General features: G+C 38.8%; 3 protein-coding genes across 5 annotated transcripts in view; 2 read left to right on the top strand and 1 right to left on the bottom strand.

Moving 5' to 3' along the window:
* The first annotated feature begins 2,809 nt into the window (after positions 1-2,809).
* Positions 2,810-10,096, top strand: plek2 (pleckstrin 2). The gene is made up of 9 exons (XM_039785174.1): positions 2,810-2,876; positions 3,189-3,353; positions 5,178-5,362; positions 5,503-5,594; positions 6,613-6,800; positions 6,954-7,055; positions 7,166-7,249; positions 8,180-8,258; positions 9,663-10,096. The coding sequence occupies exons 1-9, from the start codon at positions 2,823-2,825 to the stop codon at positions 9,788-9,790; spliced, it is 1,077 nt and encodes a 358-aa protein (XP_039641108.1). The 5' UTR covers positions 2,810-2,822; the 3' UTR covers positions 9,791-10,096.
* A 1,183-nt stretch (positions 10,097-11,279) lies between these two features.
* Positions 11,280-17,420, bottom strand: si:ch211-10a23.2 (uncharacterized protein LOC567812 homolog). Its single transcript, XM_039785096.1, has 4 exons — positions 17,023-17,420; positions 16,623-16,708; positions 13,474-13,654; positions 11,280-12,197 (listed from the first exon to the last, which is right to left on the bottom strand). Exons 1-4 carry the CDS (start codon positions 17,047-17,049, stop codon positions 12,054-12,056), a joined length of 438 nt encoding a protein of 145 aa, XP_039641030.1. The 5' UTR covers positions 17,050-17,420; the 3' UTR covers positions 11,280-12,053.
* A 1,537-nt stretch (positions 17,421-18,957) lies between these two features.
* The window catches only part of zfyve26 (zinc finger, FYVE domain containing 26), a 39,655-nt gene continuing 38,618 nt past the window's right edge, over positions 18,958-19,994 (top strand). For all 3 annotated transcript variants that reach the window (XM_039786869.1, XM_039786870.1, XM_039786868.1), the window contains exon 1: positions 18,958-19,090. The gene's annotated coding sequence lies outside the window, so the exon portion shown is untranslated. The remainder of the gene's footprint in view (positions 19,091-19,994) is intronic.

Raw genomic sequence — 19,994 nt, 5'->3', positions numbered from 1 at the left:
ACAACTCCAAAGCATGACATTGATGACAATTGTTGCTGTAAATGTCACAAAAAGTCATAACTGAAAGTTTTAAGAGTCTGGTGATATTCACTATATTGTCAACAAATTACATGAAAGGGAGGGATTGTCAGAAAATATTAAGAGCCAGATTAAGTGCAGAGATAAATATCATTCCTTGAAAAATAGCACCACATAAACATAACTGACCAAATCGGGCCACGGGTGTAACGTAGGGGTGCCCCTACTTCTTACCCCCCTAACTGCGGTGCCCTTGCTCGGACCACACTTATTTTCGAATGTGGCCTTCATTTTAATTTCAACTACACACCTGTGAAGTTTTGTGACTGCATCTTGCACGGTTGCAACACTATCGCAGTGACAAAATCCGTCCGGAGACATATAAACCCTGGGAAACTACTCAAAACCGCCTCTGTGGTTGGTCCCGCTACAGTACATGTCTCCAGGACCACATTTTGCCATGATGACACACAAACACACACACACACACACACACACACACACACACACACACACACACACACACACACACACACACACACACACACACACACACACACACACACACACACACACACACGGTGAAAACAATACTGGCGTTGCTGTTTCATGATTACTATTATTGTATGTGTGGAATTTGAGTAAATATGTGTCATTGATAGTGCCACTTGGGGCTACCAACACAACCTGCCGACACATAACTACATATTATGTTTTATACAGTCTATGGTTATTTTGGAACCCACTGCAGTTCTAGCCTGGGGAGGGTGTATAGTTACAGACACGGCACCCCTTCTCTTTTCTGCTTCTCTTCATAGTCGTCAGATTCATCTACCAACCCTTAAAGAGCTGGATAAGATTTGCCTTGGACCATCTCTTAATTATGCTGTTATAGTTTTAGACTGCCGGGGGACTTCCTTTGACACTCTGACTTCCTCTCTCTTTCCAGCTGTTTGCATCCATGTCCCAGAAATGATTTTTACTAACTTAGCTCTGGGGAGCTTATTCCGCAGAGCCCTTATGTTTTTTCGCCCCGCAGTTTTCCTTGGATTAGGGTGGCACCTAAATCATGGTTGCACCCCCAGCCGGCACTGTCAGACACCACCTACCAAGAGCCTGGGTCTGTCCGAGGCTTCTGCCTAAAAGGGAGGGAATGCTTGCTCTTGGGAGAATTACTGGAATTGTTGGGTCTTTGTAAATTATAGAGTATGGTCTAGACCTACTCTATCTGTAAAGTGTCTTCAGATAAATCTTGTTATGATTTGATACTATAAATACAGTAGAATTTAATTTAATTTAATTAGGCAAGACCCGCCCTTCAGCATTCGCACACTACGACTGGTCAAGTGTCCATGCTTGCGCAAGGTAATGGAACCTGATTTGTTCAGGTCCTATCCCCTGACCAATCGGTTATCCTAACCTTATCTACTCAAGGTCCCAACCCTAATCAATTGAGCTACTTCATAGGGCGGGTCTTGCCAAGAAACCAGGTGGAGTCCATAATAAGTTTAGCAGCTAGCTGGTGCACATGGCAGAGAATTTAGCAGCTAAAGAACCAGATATTTCCTTCAGGAGTTGGTGGAGACCTAAACAGGGGTAAATGCCAATGTTGCTCTGTGTCTGCTGGATGTGAAAATAGGCAACTGTATGCTAACTTGTTTTCTTAAAAGGTGATACTGTACGTCAGTTTTGTGTTCCCAGCTTGTTTCCGCTGCCCCCAAGTGGCCAAACAATCAGGTATTGGTGGTTTAAACAGAGTAAATTTGAACTTGAGGGTAAATGTTAAGGTTCCAAAGATAACTTTTATTTTCCCAACAATGTGATCTGAAAGAATTAATTAAGACGTAGATCAGTGTAGAGGTTTAGAAGAAGTTGCAGTCATTTTCGAAAGTAGCTATCCCTTTATTCATGCTCTTTCAGGAGAAGGAGCTGGGATTAATGTCCAGCAGGGCCACATGTGGTTGCGGAAGCAGGAGTCTCAGTACCAATACTCTTTCAGGCTCACCAACCACATTATTCTCATTCTCCGGTATATGTGCACTTTGTCCTCCTATTGCGTCCAGCTGCTCCAAAGCAGAGGATGAGCAGTGGTCGACCACCAGCTGCTGTTTTCTCATCAAAATGGGATAAAAATCTACAATCTGTCTGGAGGATGTTTCCTACAGCTTCAACTCCTGAATATGAATTCTTTACATACTGAAATTGATGATGTGAAAACTTCTTTTGAGCTTTTGCTTACACACACACACACACACACACACACACACACACACACACACACACACACACACACACACACACACACACACACACACACACACACACACACACAGTTTCTTTCGACAGAACATTGTTGAAATTACCTAAATTTTTTTCAGAAATTCCTCATTCAAACCAGCCAAGACCGTTTTATTTTAACTTCTTCATGTCTCTTTTTTTACTTGAGTGTTTTTTTTCTTTTTATACATATATAAATGAATATTGTTGGAGGAATCCTGAGCTCTCAGATTTGTATTGCCAACAACTGCTTCCATGTACTTGTTGTGCGAATGACAACTTTTTTTTACCAAACAATCGTCAGCAAATGCTGAGCGTCTGAAGGAGTCAGTGCGCCCTCATGTGATAATTGGCAGAAGGTGCATGATTGGACTGGCCTCCCAGGGTTGAGCAAGGTGTGAGTCATAGGTGTGAGTGTGTTGGGTGTGAACATGGTGACGCACCTGTTGAGGAAAAAAAAAAAAAATGCAATAAATTGAGCTGGAAGGAACAGGCAAAGCTCAGTTGCCAAGATCCCACTGAGCAGAATGGATACAGACAGGACAAATGTGATTCTAAGAGAAGGCTTCCTGGTGAAAAGGGTAAGACATATTTTGTGAAATACACAATAATACAAATGCTGAAAATTGGAAATTGAATTGAGTCAGTGTGACATATAGTGAAGGATGTAGCAGATGCTAAATATATTCATATTTGTATTTGTGGAAAGGAGTTTGGGCTATTTTATAGGCTGATGTGAACTTTTAGCACTAAAAGTGAAGTACCCTACTGTATGTCAAACTAAATAATGTAATGTATATAAGGGCATGGCCTTAGAAAGAGAAAAGAGTACTGTGTGTTGCTTTTCTGGAAATATAACACATTTGTGATAATTTTTGATAATGTGATTACAGGGCCATCTTGTACACAACTGGAAGGCGCGCTGGTTCGTGTTGATGCCAGATAAGCTGCTGTATTACAAGTACGAAGGAGGCCAAAAGGACTCATGTCAGAGGGGGAAAATCCTCCTGAAGGACTGCGTAATAACTAGTCCTTTTCTGGAGTATGAAAATCGACCGGTGAGTTAATCCAGACTCTTATGGACATTTCAAAGGACTCCTATGTTTTTGTTTCAAACATTTCATTACAGACCTCCTATAGTTTTCTGTCTGATGTCTCAGGAAAGAAATGAATTGTTAAAGGTTTCCCTTCATGAAAAGAAAAAGATTCTATAAAATCATTGAAGAAGCAATTCAATAATGTGCCTTTTATAATTTGGTTTGAATATATTTGCAGAAATATACAAATTTGAATTCACTTTTTTTTTTAGATCACGCATGCATAGACAACGTGTGCCATGTCTATGGATGCATTACGTTTTCTAGTCACGGTTTTCCTTTGTTTATGTTTTTATTGGAAGAAACCACATTAAGGGTGCGGCTGCTCCAGCTGAGGCTCTCGGATCCTTTCACATGCATTACCTCAGGTTACTCTTTTGTCAGGACCTGATCTCCAAAGAACAACTTGTTTTATTGGCCAAATCTGTCATCAATACTAAACATCACTCTCCTTTCTTTATATTAGGGGCGTGAATCTTCACTGGGCTCACGATTCGATTACGATTATCCTTCAACAAACCGAATCGTTTCAATATCCCGATGCGTCACTTCCTCAATATTATTATTATATTACTACTAGAGATGTTCCGATACCAGTTTCGGAAAAGCCTCCGATACTGCCTTAAATGCTGGTATCGGAAAGTAGTGGAGTTTATGCACCGATCCGATAGGCCTACGTAATTTAGCCCTAAAGAAAATCTACTTAAAGTACTTTATTTATGTTCTTTTTTCCATTATGACTCGCTGTCAAACTGGATAATAAAGGAAAGTTCTTTTGCGTTTATTGTTTGTTCATGTTTCACAAAGAGTTTAACATTAATATGCGTTCCCCCAGCCTGCCTGTGGTCCCCCCAGTGTCTAGAAATGGTGATAGGTGTAAACCGAGCCCTGGGTATCCTGCTCTGCCTTTGAGAAAATGAAAGCTCAGATGGGCCGATCTGGAATCTTCCCTTTATGACATCATAAGGGGAAAGGTTACCTCCCCTTTCTCTGCTTTGCCCGCCCAGATAATTTGGCCCGCTCATGAGAAAGAGAGAGACATCATGGCTTTCAAACGAGCCAAGCATTGCAGTTGGTCAAGTCCACACCCCCACCTTCCACCTTGCCTCTCCTCTCTCCTCCTCAATAGCATTTAAAGCTACGGACACAGAAATGGCACATACTAAGGAAAGCTCATTGTGGGACAGGCTCGTAGTGCCTGTAATTCTGCACCAAGGCTGAATTCTGGGAAAGAGACTTCAGATACAGTATTAGGGGACCACTAAGGTCTATATAAAAGCATCCAAAAAGCAGCATATCATGGGACCTTTAACAACAACGATAGCAATCATATCACATCCATACAGGGAGTCAACCGCTGTTAAAACAATAAAATATGTCTTTTTTAACGCACTGGTATCGGATCGGTACGCAACTTATCAGTACGGAACTTGCAGATACTCAAGTTCAGGTATCGGAATCGGTATTGCGAAGGAAAAAAATGGTATCGGAACATCTCTAATTACTGCACATGGTATTCAACAACAAATTCAAGCAGTCAGATATAGATGAACTTTTTTTTGTTGTCTCTGCACTTTAAAAAAGACACTTCCTGAATGGAGTCTGAACACAGCAGACAACAGACAAAAGGAAAAAAAGCAGCGACCGGAAAATCAACAAGTAACATCAGCGGGCAATAATCGATTATGGTCTGTCGCTGCATCGATGCAGAATCGTCCATGTCGCGATGCATCGATGCAGTGATTAATTTCAACAGCCTTACTCTACTCTATGTATGTTTCCTAGTTGGTGTTCAAGCTCCAGACAGAGAATGGGGTGGATCATTTCTTGGAGGCTTGTTCCCGGGAGGAGAGGGATGACTGGGCAGGTGACATCATGGCTGCGGTCAACAAGCTGCGGGCGGCTGAAGGTGGGAAGGCGACAAACCAGCCAGACCCTGCTGGATCCCACTTACACAACATTAATCTGAGGTAAGTCTTACAAACAGCATTTCACCCCCATTAATGACTTCATCCCCATTTTAAACCTTGTGGTGTTTCACTGACATCTTACTTTTGTCTCTGCTTGTTTATGACTTTATCTTCCCCTGTTCTCTTTCTTTCTATTAAAGCAAAGTGTTGGACTCCATGTATGACGTCCACAGTGGTATCAAGATGAGCAACCATGTGGAGCAGGGCAGCACTTACAGCAACTGTTTCTCAGGTCAGCCTTTACAACATCTTTAGTCTTCTCGATCGTCTCAGATGCTGTTTGCTTGGAAACCCTTTAAATGCATCCACCTTGTAGAATGGGATTGTAGCCCCCCCCCTGGATTTCTGTCTACTTGGTTATGATCCCTGCATGATGCTCATGAAGCCAAGGAGGGTGAAATGACAGTAAGCGGTACTATTGAAAGACGGTAAACAGAATAAACTATTGTCACTTTTGCCATCTGTTCTCTTCTGTAATTTAGGTTGCATCTTATCATTATTAATTAAATGTTTTGAATTTTACACAGTAAGTGCATTTTTAAACAATTTATACGGCACCTATTGTACATGATGCATAAGAGCAACATACCAAAAACACAATAATGAGAAAAATACATTAAATTAAAGCAAAATAAAATAGAATGAAATTAAAATGGACATCAAAGTAGACATGGGATACAGTTTAAGTGCAGTAATATTCTTTGGGTTTGTCTATGTAATGTTAATGTCTTCTTTGCTTTGTGCATAAACTATATTTATGTATTATATTTGTTTATATTATTATCAATACCTGACAATATATATATTTATTAAGGCTGTCAATCGATTCAAATATTTAATTGTGATTTATTGCATGATTGTTCACAGTTAACTTTTGTTTACATATTTTGTTTACACATTTGTTATCTGCATATTTGTCCGCTCCCATGTTGATAAGAGCATTAAAAACTTGAAAAATCTCCCATTTAAAGATAAAAAAAAATATTAATTTGCGATCAATCGCAAGTTAACTATGGACAATCATGCGATTAATCGCAATTAAATATTTGAATGGATTAACAGCACTATTGTATATATACTGTATATATATATATGTATATATATATATATATATATATATATATATATATATATATATATATATATACTGTATCTATAATTACTGTATGTATATATACTGTATGTATATATCTATTGCTTTCAGTGTCACATACTGTACAGACATGTATAGAAATGTGATGTCCCTGCAGGTTCAGCAGTGGTGGACTGGCTGGTGTTCATGCAGCTGGCTCTGACCCGTGTGGAGGCCAGGACGCTGGCCTCGGCCCTGCTGGAGGAGGGTTTCCTGCGCACCATCGGCCTGAAGAGCGTGGAGGCTTACCGTACCGCTGGCCTCAGTGAGCAGTTCATGGATGACTCCACTGCGCTGTACAGCTTTGTGGGTACCAGGAAGTCTCTGTGTACTGACCTCTCACACTAAGAATAACCACATACATTATAGACAGATCTCCAGTGTTAATCTATTTATTGAGATGGCAGATAGCAGGTTGGAGTAGCATTTCATCCACTGCATGTTTGTGTTTAATCCCAGTCCGACAGCTTGAAGAAGAGAGGCAGTGTGAAGGCGGAGAAGTCGCTGTCTGCAGTGGAGCTCAGTGGAAAAGTGATCAAGAGAGGATATCTACTTAAACAGGTAAACCTATTAGATTAGCCAAAAGCCAAAGGGGGCTTTCACAACCTGGCAACCCAAAACCTGTTCTTATAAATACTACAACTTACTAACAACAACTTTTATAAACACAGGGACACAGAAGGAAGAACTGGAAGGTGCGACTGTTTGTGCTGCGTTCACAGCCTTCTTACCTTCACTATTATGATCCCACCAAGGTGAGTGTACAGCCCGTGCTATGTAGGGCCAACGCAGCACAAAAAAAAAATACAATTAAGATCACTAAAGAAAGTAATTCAATTACCTGATAGAACCTAAAAACAAAAAAAAACTACAGAAGTTTACATAACACACATAAATACAATACATGTAAGGGTGTGGTAGAAACCTGTAAGGGCTTATATAAAAAAAAAAACACACCCAAAGGACATACCAAATGGAAATGCTAAATCACCAGTACATGTTTAGTATATTAGTGTTCAAAAGTTTCATATAAAATAAGTATAAAAAAGAGAAATGCATGCAGAGAAACAGAAGTCATTGCCATATTTAAGGTATAAATAACTAATAATTTTCCATGTCATATGTTTTAGACAGCAGGGCATTTCTAAGCCTATTTTATACATAGAAAATGACACAGTGGAATCCATTAAATATACACTTTCATTCCTTTCATTCCACTTTCAATAACTCCAGGAAATTTGATAGAAAACTGACCACGGGATGTTTTATATGTAGGAAGATGAAGATTCTTAGCCTGTCTAGCATGGTAGTTATGGTTATGTGAATTGTTAACAAATATTTCTCTAAAACTATAAGATAAATCCGTTTTTTTATATTTCGTTTTAAACACAACTATACAGGTTTGAAGAATGTGGATGTCGAAGATAGTCAATAACTGCAATTTAAAAAAGAGTGGTGCGCTTCTTGTAGCAACTTTGGAGAAGGTTGCTTATCTAAGAAACCTCTTCTGAAGTGTAGTTCACCACACGATTCCATGAGCTCAATACATTCTTAAATGATGACGACACTGAACAGAGGAGATCCTGGCCCAAACAAGTCAGTTGTTTTGTTTTGCCCGAGCCTCAGACGGCCATGACTGATACGTGTTATTCACTTTTCTGTTGTTTCTTACGTCCCCTTGTCAGGATGACATCAGCCCCGTTGGCGGCTTCTCACTGCGAGGCTGTCTGGTGTCTTCTCTGCAGGATAACGGAGTTCCCTCGGGTGAGTCACTGTCTACAAAGCTTGTACACTTCTAAACAAAGTTATTCACGCAAATGATGACAGAGATAGGGCGAGTAATGAGAAGCCTTTTTTTTTTTTGACTGCGGTTATATGTCTGGGAGAGAACTTTGCCACTTTCTAAGAGATGAAAATGATTTTGTGTGGCGCCTGGTTAGCTCACCTGGTAGAGCAGGCGCTCTACTACTTTTTAGTTTACTACTCGACGCAGCGTCTGAGGGTTCAACTCCAACCTGCAGCCCTTTGCTGCATGTCATTCCCCCCTCTCTCTCCCCTTTCAAGTCTAAGCTGTCCTATCCAAATAAAGGCCTAAAATGCCCAAAAACATAATCTTAAAAAAGAAAAGATTATTTTGTGTGATGAGGTAAATGGAGGAGACCAAGAGTGTTTCACTGGTACTGCAAACTTAGCCTGTACATTTGAGATATATTCATTTAAGTCTTCTATATTTTTCTTATTTTCTTATCTCATGAAAAAAATCTAATTTGATTGTACTATAGTATAGTAGTATACTAAGAAAGTATTGGGTGTGTATCCAAAGCCTGGTATATCTCATTATTGTCCAAAAACTTTCCTCATCACGATGAACTTGGGCACTGTAGTTTAATTTGATGTAAATCCTAAAAAGTCCCGTTGCTGTACATTTTCACTAGAACATCTGCAACTGAAATTGTCCACCACGAAATTGACTGTTGTTTGAGTAACATCTGCTAAAGACTACAGTGAACAGCAGTTTTAGGAAATACAGAAAAATGTTTTAGGTATTTGACACTAAGGTTAAAGTGCTCATATTATGCTCATTTTCAGGTTCATAATTGTATTTAGAGGTTGTACCAGAATAGGTTTACATGGTTTAATTTTCAAAAAACACCATATTTTTTGTTGTACTGCACATTGCTGCAGCTCCTCTTTTCACCCTGTGTGTTGAGCTCTCTGTTTTAGCTACAGAGTGAGGCATCTCACTTCTGTTCCATCTTTGTTGGGAGTCGCACATGCTCAGTAGCTAGGTAAGGACTACTAGCCAGTCAGAAGCAGAGTATGAGGGCGTGCCACGCTAGCAGCTAGGCGAGCATTATAACGTGTGTTACAAAGTGACGCACGTTTGTCGCTGAAGTAAAGGCTGGACTACAATAGAGCTGTTTGGAGCAGTTTGGGAACAGTGTTTTCTGTTGGAGATGGTAAGTCCCTTTGGGGGGGACTTTGTAAACCTATAACGTGCACAAAAAAAGATATATAACACAATAAAGGAAAGGGAACAAGCATAATATGAGCACTTTAATGTTATTTTAAGTTCTTCCTTCCCTGTCATTTGGCTTTTCATATATATTTTCGTTTGTGTCAGCCCTAGTCCTAATTCATTGACCCTTTATTTCTTCTCCCACACAGGTGTGAAAGGCAACATTCAAGGCAACTTGTTTAAAATCATCACTCAGTCAGACACGCATTACTTCATCCAGGCTCCGACCGAGCAGCAGAAGATGGACTGGATAGAAGCAATCAGAGAGCACACATAGAGCAGCCAGTTCAAACTTCACTCCTTAACATAACACACGTTTCATTTCTCCAGGTATGAAAGAAGAAAGATTTACACATTCCGTGAATGTACAGTATACTGTAGCAACAAACTGGGGACATGCGATCAGATGAAAGTGTTTGTAGTTACAAAACATTTCTGTTCATTCATCTCTAAAAATGCGTTCAGCTTTATTGTTCTGTTTTTTAAAGTAGCATGGAGGATTGTCAGGCTTTTAAAATCCCAACAGTCGTAGCAAATTCTCTTGTAATCATTCAGTTTAAGTTAAAAGTTTGTCATGTATTTTATTAAAAATAAAAGTTCATTATTAAACTAAAAATCATTTTGACTTTATTCTCCATGTTGAATTTTTACGTAACTCCAGACACCCGCGGTGAGAAGTAGTTATGGAGGTTTTTTGAGTCAGCACCACCAGACTTACTCTTATAATGGCCAAGTGTGGATTTTATAGTTGCAAACATAAACAAACTTAATAAACTTAACCCTTGTGTTGTCTTCGGGTCAAATTTGACCCTTTTTTCAAAATGTCTATATCAGAAATATGTTTTTTTTTAAACTACCTAATTTAGATGATTTCATACATTGCGATTCGCAATTACAACAACAGATAGGATCTCTACTTTCATTGACTTTTGGGTGTTTTATAAAAAAAAGTTTCTAAACCAGACTGAACATTGACATTTACCCTTCTGTAATTATCCTTCCTTTAATGTGAGTCTAAATAATTCATAATTTCTGCTTTTTTTTTTTTACTCAAAAATCAGGTATAATTTCCTATAAATGAGGTGTACTGACCATGAATTCCAAAAATGAGTGTAAAACTGGTAATAAGTTGGTGTTAGTGGTGTTTATAAATGGTAGTGAAAAGAAGCCTTAAATGTAAAAAAAAAAACAACACATTGAAAAAAAGAGACAAAAATTTCGATAAAGGAGACAAAAACATCAGAAAAAGTGTTGATTTTCAGGAAGACAAATGGAAGACAACACAAGGGCCTTATCATCCTTACTGGTTTTCCATCACAGTTTCGCACTTTGGTCGGCATGACGGTTAAACAGGTATTAAAATGTATTCCATGTGAAATTATAAGGTCTTAAAAAGTCTTAAATTGAACTTTGTGAACCTGTGAAAAACCCTGGGAAAATTTTTTTCTTATGGTGTTTTATGATACTTTTGACTTAAGTAAAGGATCTGACACCAAGCTGAAGTACAAGTAGAGACAAAAAAAGCCTCGGGGGGGATTTGTCACAATCATCAAGTTTGAGCTCAGCACATCACAGACAGGAGTGCAGGCACTCCCACTCAGCAAGCTGAGTCGAGCCTTTTATTATCTGAATGACTCAAGCTGAGCTGGTGGGGCTTTACAGGCCTGTTCCAGTGAAATCATAAGTGACACGATACCGCAGTGATATCTCATGCTGTACAGTAGGTCTTACAGGAAATCCGGGTAGCAGTTACTCGACCACAAAAATAACAACAAAGGTGATTTATTGCAGTGAAGTAAAGTCAATATGAAACATTCATACAAAAAGTGCTCGGGGTAAAAGAAAAAGTACACAAATCAGCGTTTAGTTGAAAAGTTAATAATGATAAAATAACTGAAGGCGTGGCATAACCTTTAACCCCTCCAGTTTAATCTGGAAGCAAACTGAGAGGAATGAAAACATAGTGTGTGTAATACTGGCATGCACTAACGTAGGCTACGTGAAGTGTTTTACGTTATTACACCTGTTACAGTACTTAGTCGGGCACAGAATGACAATCGGTTCAGAAACATTCATCTTCGTGCTGGCGCTCGTAAACGTTAAGTGCTTTCAAAGGTTAACTCCAGAGAAATCAAAGACTGACGTCTGAGATGTGAATGCACAAAGACGGCTGCGGCACTCCTGTTGTATAGCAGTGACACATCACGTTTGTACAAATGTTCATTAGGAAGGACAAGTATCGTAGCTTAGACCACATTTGCTTTCAGTTCAAATCACATTCCTCAGTTGATTTAAGACGTTGACGACTGTTACATTCAGTCATTTTCTTCAAGTCCCCAAATAGGTAATCTAGTGAAGGCACTTTGTCTTAACACGTGATTACGAGGCAGGTGTAACTTAGTTTCCCCCCACATCCCCATCATATGGGTTCTTTATTTTTTTATTTTTTTTACTCAAAAAGTAGCTCTATTCTAACCGTATGTATTGTATACTGTCCCCAAACATCCTCATGTTGTTCTTGTTTGGGTGAGGCGCTGGTGCTAGGCCACCTTGGTCAGCTGTAGGTCTCCGCAGACTCGTAAGGCAGTGAGGGAGGCGAGCCGGGGGATGCGGTGGCTGAATCCACACAGAGGCTGTCCATCCACCAAGATACGAAACTGTTGGTGCTCACAAACTATCTCCATCTGACAGTCAGAGGGGACGTAGAGGAAGACAAGGTCAGGTTTTTTGTATATGTAAAGGTGCATATATTGGCCTAAATTGTAAACAAAGAATACATCCAAATTGTAGTTGAGCAGAAGCATAAAATACCAATAAATGGAAACACTCAAGTAAAGTACAAGTACCTCAAAATTTTACTTAAAGTGCTCATATTATGCTCATCTTCAGGTTCATAATTGTATTTAGGGGTTATATCAGAATAGGTTTACGTGGTTTAATTTTCAAAAAACACCATATTTTTGTCGTGCTGCACATTGCTGCAGCTCCTCTTTTCACCCTGTGTGTTGAGTTCTCTGTTTTAGCTACAGAGTGAGACATCTCACTTCTGTTCCATCTTTGTGCAGTAGCTAGGTAAGGACTACTAGCCAGTCAGAAGCAGAGTATGAGGGCGTGCCATGCTAGCAGCTAGGCGAGCATTATAACGTGTTACAGAGTGACCACGTTTGTCTCTGAAGTAAAGGCTGGACTACAATAGAGCTGTTTGGAGCAGTTTGTGAACAGTGTTTTCTGTTGGAGATGGTAAGTCCCTTTGGGGTGGACTAAAAAAAGATATATAAACACAATAAAGGAAAGGGAAAAAGCCAAAAAGCATAATATGAGCACTTTAAGTAGAGCACTTGAATACATTCACTTAGTTACATGCGCCACTGGAAAAATGTATACAATAAAGGCCCCAAAAACAGATCTTCTCAATTTGTTTCTTACCATGAGCGATGTGGTTCGTCATGAAAACCCTAATTTTCTACCAAAGTTGGAACAGTTTGATTATTTGACTTTAGGAGATTGCTCCCTTCAGTATCAGAAGATGAACTCAGTCGTAACGGTTAATCTCCTCTGCCTTTTACATGCTCTGCAGCATGAATTCAGTTCTAGGTCTTGGAAGCATACATTTTTTTTAATGGCTTGTCAATTCTAACAACGGCCAATTACTTTCTGTTATTAGGGGGATGCCAAAGGGACCAATTTGTCTAAAGTGCGTGTTTAAAGCTGACTTTGTATTGCAGAGTGTAACTGCAGAAACCATAGGGAGATCTCCAGCAAACACATTTTTACAACCTGTCATTAAGAGATCAGGGGGTGGGAAAAGTCCTTTCCTTTTGTCCATAATGATCAATTCTTAGTTGAAAAATCTGCCGTTCAAGCTTATTTAACTGTGTTAACGGTGTCGCTCTGGATCAGCGTCCCACAATGCACCCACAATCTACATACACGAAAGTCTGTCAGAGATTCTAAACGTACCTTGAAGGATTCTCCAGGTGCAAAAGGAAAGAAGGAGAGGGTAGTTTCAGGTCTTCCCCACTTTCCAGCCATGCGGGCGTTGCGGTGGACGGCCTTATCCATGAAGCTCACCTTTAACTGAAGTCCCACATCGCCCTCTGTGTCCTCCTCCTGAGGCTCACTGGACACAATCACCTCCATGCTGTTCCAACACACACCAGACATCAGGGGCCGACAATAGTTTACAACATTTAAATAAAGGACTACGATGCAGGGGTGGAATGTAACTTAGCACTGCTCTGAAGTACACGTTTGAGATACTTTTTACTTCACTAAATTATTTTGACAGCTTTAATTACTTTACATATTAAGATTTTGGCACACGAAACAGCTGAAACAATTAGTCGATTGACAAAAATAAAATGTATTGGCCTCTTTTTGATAATCATGGAGTCCTTTTTCATGCAAAACACTTGATGATTCCAGCGTCTCAACTGTGAAGATTTGCTGCTTTTCCTTTTAAATATTGTATTTTATTAAAGATAAAATAAGATAAGATAGACTTTATTAATCCCACACTGGGGAAATTCCTGCGCTACAGCGGCTCAAAGAAAAAATGTACACGTATCAGAATAACACCAATACACATAAAGTAGACATAGGCGAAAAAATATACATAAAGTATAGGAAATAGAGAAAAAAATAGAATTAGTTATAATAATAATATCAATAAAACAAACATATTTACACAATAAACACCCTTATATAAATACAGATATACAGATGAATAGAAATGACATATTGCACAGTTGGAGGTAACAAAGAGTGATAAATAAATACATATTTGTAATAGTTTTTAGGTTTGCACTATTGGTTTGTACAAAACAAGCATTGTGAATGTGTCACATCAGGCTCTGGGTAATTGCGACAGCATTCTCACAATTTTTACAAGCCACACTATCAATCAATCAATCAATCAATTGATTAATAGAGGAAATAATCATTCGTTTCGGTCCTATATAAAATTATTCAAAATGTGCTCCACCTTTGCCAACTCCAACAGTGACATCCTGTAATGAAAATCAATGATATGACAGTACGACAGGGACTTGAATTTTTACTTTGGGGGTGTTAGTACTCAAGCACTTAAGAAAAGGATCGGAATACTTCCTCCACCAGTTCTGACATGTAGCTGTTCTGTCCTTTCATTTTTTTTTCTTCTTCTGATGGAATCAACTGTATTATAAATGTATGTAGGTTCTTTGGAGAACAGTGACATCTTCTGGTCTTTACCGCAACTGTAAATGTAGTAATGAGGCTTTTAATGAAGAAGACTGAATAACAAATATAGTTGATGTGTTTAAGCACACTAATTAATAAAAAATAAATAAAAAAAAGGTGTCAAGGGAATGTTGGCTTATGCCTGCAGGAGAATTTATAATACTGTTTATTTTGGCTTCCAATTTCCAGTAGTTGAAAGAACATTTACTCAAATAAGTGCACATTTTTTCTTTAGATTATTTTTTGGGGCTTTTCCGCCTTTATTTGACAGGACAGCTAGGTGAGAAAGGAGAGAGAGGGGGGTCAGATTCAAACCCTGGACCTCTGCGTCGAGGCATAAACCTCTCGGTATATGTGCCCCTGCTCTACCCACTGATCCAACCAAGTGCACTTTTATGGTACTTGTACTTGCATATTTCCATTTATTATTGTTATTTATTTATTGTCTACTCCACTACATTTCAGATGGAGATATTGTACTTTTTACTCACTGCATTTATCCCAAAGCTAAAGTTACTTTGCATATCATTTTTTGGAGACAAAATATATGATCAGTTTAAAGAATATGGTGCACTGCTTTACATTAAACTATCCAAAATTACATGTGTAGTTAGAATGAAGGTATTGCTTACACGTTAATGCATCAATACGACACTGACAGGGGCCATTCTGCATAATGAGATGGTTTCCTTTTGCTAACTTTAGGTACTTTATGTTGCCATACTTCTTTTGAGTCCAGGACATTTTTTTATTTTTTTTTATTTTTATTTTTTTATGAAATTAAATTAAATTAAATTATTAATTTCATTTAAATTATTTTTTTGGACTTTCATTTTTGACAGGACAGCTAGGTGAGTCATAAACCTCTCAGTATATGTGCGCCTTCTCTAGCCACTGAGCCAACCCGGCCACAAGTCCAGGACTTTTACTTATAAGGGAGTATTTTTATAATGTGGTATTACTACTTTTACTTTAAATGATTTGAATACTTCTTTTTACAGTGATCATGTGCACGGCTCTGTCTTCGGCCCTGATTATGCAACGCTGAAACATGATAGACTACAGTTTTCTGTACAAAAAGGATTTTTGGCTGTCGACATTGCATTATTACAAACGTTGCTAATTTCCATTTGACAAGATGACGAAGAACATGTTTTCGGCAGCAAAAGTTTTGGTGACACTGGTATCACAATGACCTGGCAACACCGAGCTTTGATTACAAGTTTTTATTATGAGGCCGGCTTACAAAATCATTAATAAGAAAGAAAAAATAAATGGACGTGAAAAGCTCTGTCGTGTTACTTTCAGTGTTTAGGAAAGGGAGGGTCCTTTAAGAACATTTGTCCTTAAAACCCTCCTGATGTTTCTGCAGCTAAAAATAAGTTTTGGACATTTCAAAAAAAAATTCTGCATCACAGTTTATTTTGGCACTGTATGTTTTTTCTTCTGTGCAGCCTAATTGTCATCTTTTACTGGAACTTAATCGATGACTGAATGAATAAATAAATAAATAAATAAATAGCCAGCTGATGTTATCAACCAAAGAATTCCAGTGTGACTCTTCAGATTTCATGGGATTTTGCAGCTCTCCCACGCACATTCACATACTAACCTATAATTAGAAAACGCACTGGCATTACAAAGAGATTTTCCCAAAACAGGGCTATAGTCCTTGGGTGGGTGACATAATGCCTATACACTCAAACACAGACAACAGCTGTCGATGTGCTTTTACAGTTCTGTTTTATAACAAGCCAGGGGATTTATTTTTATTTTTATCACCAACTTTAATTGGCTGCCACGTCAAATGTGCAACAGTAAGCTGTATCAATAATGTATAGTCCGCTTTTTTTTTTTTTTTCAAAATGAAAACAGGAGTGTGCACTTACCTCTTGGGTTTTTTGTTAATAATTCCCATAACAACCAGTTTCATTGAAGGCCGCAGCCCACCCTTTATTTCTCCGGTGTACTCCCCCTGTGAAACAATAGACATGTCTACAGATGAGCGGGCAAACAGGGTGAGGCCTACTGCTACACACACTTAACGGGGACTGCTGTTTCTTCATCATGCAGCCTGCTGGAGTCTTAATTAGCGGTGGGCAGCAACCTATGGCACCGATGGGAACAATGGCTTTATTGATCCACATTCTTAACAATCAGTGACTCAGCTGCACAAACTATGCTTCTGTAGCCTATTTCTTTCAGCAAGCCATGCCCAAAGTCACATATTTGAAAGGAAAACATTGCAATGCATGCCACAAAGCCAACAAAAAGCACACATCTACATACATTTTCTTTCTTCTCGATTTCTTCCATTCCACTCAGGGCGTGATGCAGTGTGGTGGTTCCGAGCGATGATGCCAACTGAGTGAATTGACTCTGCCTCCAGCTGGCAAACCCCGCCTGTACTACGTTGTCATAGAGACAGGGTCCCAATTTGGCAGTGATGGTGGTGGGAGACAGGCAGAGAGGGGGTGTGTGGGGGATATATTACAAGCTGAATAAACGCATGTCCGTTAGCCTATCATTCGGATGGAAAGTTGGTAAAAGAAGGTTGTTTTTTGGGATTGGTGTGGGTTCATCCTTTGTTGCATCCCTTCACAGTCATCTCATTGTTTCTCTGCCGCTGGATTTCACTCCGCAGTGAGTCTACTTCCCATGTCTGTGGGTTACGAGCAGTTTACAAGACGCAACCTTCCACCTGATGCTGCCTTCACTGGTCACGGTTCGCCTCGTTCAATTGGTACCTCAATAACAGGCTCAAGAAAGTACAACATAATCCTGTCTTTAGACTATCTTATTTCTTTTTTCTTAATTGTGCAGTTAAGTTCCTATTTATACTACTACTACTACTACTAGTACTACTACTACTACTACTACTACTACTAATAATAATAATAATAACAATAATAATAATACAAATTAATAATAGCCTCATTTTTGGCCTAGGAAAGTGAAAAAGCAGGAAGGGCTTTGTTAAATAACTCAAGAGGGCCTAATTCAGATGGTTATAATTTGATTAAATTAGAATTTATTTAAGAATATGCACTATATAAGTGTAACATATGTTGACATATTAATGCCAATAAAATATTTTGATATAAGGGTCCCTCTATAAGACTGGAGACACTTGGGCCTTTATATTTTTCTTTGTCTATCTTTAGTGGTGCATATTACCAAACCCATTTAAATTTCATCAAATTACCACAACATAATTGACAGTCAACCTGGCGCTCTGGAGCATTTGCCCGTTTACATGTCCCCGTCAGTGCCTTGTTCAAGGGTACTTCAATAACTGTTTTTTTTTTTTTTTTTGTGGGCTGGACTACTAATAATGGTTTATTACACAAAAGACACAATATTCCATCCAATTTTTTTCCTACCAAAAATCACAACCAGCCTTGACCAAACAATCTGAGCTGAAGGTTTTCAGCTGCATCATATGGTTCCCATCAGCAGATTGAGTTTGCTAAATTGCAATGGCAAATTAACAACGGGCTTCTCATCTGTGTTAAATTATATGCAAAGTTTGAACGTCTACAGTTCTGTGGCAACTGAGCAAATTCAAATAGGCTACGGTGTGATACAGTTCAAAGCTCCAGAACAAGCAGGTAAGTTGTTTCTAAGTTCCCAAATGAACTTTCAACTTCTACAACCAGTCTATTTCTTTTTTGCCTACTCCTAAAGATACAAGATACCTTTATTGTCACTAGTAGCCTACAATAAAATGTCATTTGGAGCAAGCCTGTTGGCCTAGAAGCCTAAGGATCCAATCTATGAGGTATAGCCTAACACTAGTATAAATGTGAATAGGCCTATAAGATACAAAAACAGGAAATAAGATGAATTTAACAAGCTGCAGCTTTTGTAGCTCTCTTCCAGTGTTGGGAACTGTGAGCCGGTGATCGTCTGAGCCATCCTGCCTACAGTTATAGCTACTCAGATCTTTCATAGTAGTTTGCTGGGTTGTTAATTTATCATATTGGGGGGGGTGATGGCGCAGTGGATATGAAACATGCCTTTGATGTGGGAGACCTGGGTTCAATTCCCACTGTGCTACATCAACCAATGTGTCCCTGAGCAAGGCGTCAGCTAAATGACATGAAATGTTGTAATGTATGTGTACTCCTGTTGGAATGGCTGTATTTCCAACAGCACCTGAAGGCAGCAGTTAAAGAAAACGCCCACCTCGTGCCAAAACGTTTGACCAACCAGCGTCGGAGAGTCAGCTGATTTTGTCACATGACCTTCGTTAACATGCACCTAGCCTCCTAGCATAACAGGTCAAGAGAAGGCAGTAGCTAGGAGTGTAAATAGTCCCCAGTTCGGGGGGGGGGGAAACAACACAAAGAAATGAGTAAGTGACTTTGTTGAATACTCGCTCACTTGAAAATGCTTTATGTGTGTGCTTGCTAGTTGTTACGGAAGTTAGCTAACTTTCAGTTTCAGCTACAACAAGTCAGCAAGATGTTTAGCTAATGCTAATGCTAACCAGTGACGTTAAGGTAGCTTTCAAATCTGAGACGAACGATGAACATGGGAACATTGGCATTTAAAAGGCGTATTTAACCTCGCTGGCGGAACACAGCAGCTCGCTGGACAGCTGTTTGATTTCTTATTCAACTTGCGTGGTTTGTTCGTGCAGACAATTGAAGGTACAAATAATAAATGAGAAATACATTGTGTATAATATCTTTTGACGTCTATGTCACAAATCTTGGATATAAGTGCCTTGGCGTGTTATTAAAGAAAACATGCATGGTCCGGATAATAAGTTGTTAACCAGCAAGGTAAAGTCATTATTTTTCGTAATCGTGTCATAAATTCACAAAGGAAACCTATAAAATATGAAATTGAAAGTGTCTGAAATCAGTTTTAGGTAGTGTTTTCAGATTATAAATGATGCTGTAAAACCATATGAAGTGTGTCAATAAAAAACAACAACAATACTGTACAAATTAATTCTTCCATCAAACTTCAGTGCACACTCTATATTGTTCACTTATAGAAACATCTTCAACAGATATATTGTTCCACAAATGACTTTTATTAAATATGAATGACCTGCTTTTTTATGATCTATTTAAGGTATTTATTAATTGTTAAGATTTTAGCACTTTTGTTCCGAACCTTTGGCCCACTTATTACTAGGGGTTTAACGATAAATCCATTTGGATTGATATATCGATAAATGATCACCGATGATGTGTGATCTGATATTGTGTTATATAGAACTAATTCGCAATCCTATCGTGGCAGAT

The sequence above is a fragment of the Perca fluviatilis genome, chromosome 20 (assembly GCF_010015445.1).
Source record: "Perca fluviatilis chromosome 20, GENO_Pfluv_1.0, whole genome shotgun sequence".
Classification (NCBI taxonomy): domain Eukaryota; kingdom Metazoa; phylum Chordata; class Actinopteri; order Perciformes; family Percidae; genus Perca; species Perca fluviatilis.
This window is presented reverse-complemented; position numbering and strand designations above follow the sequence as displayed.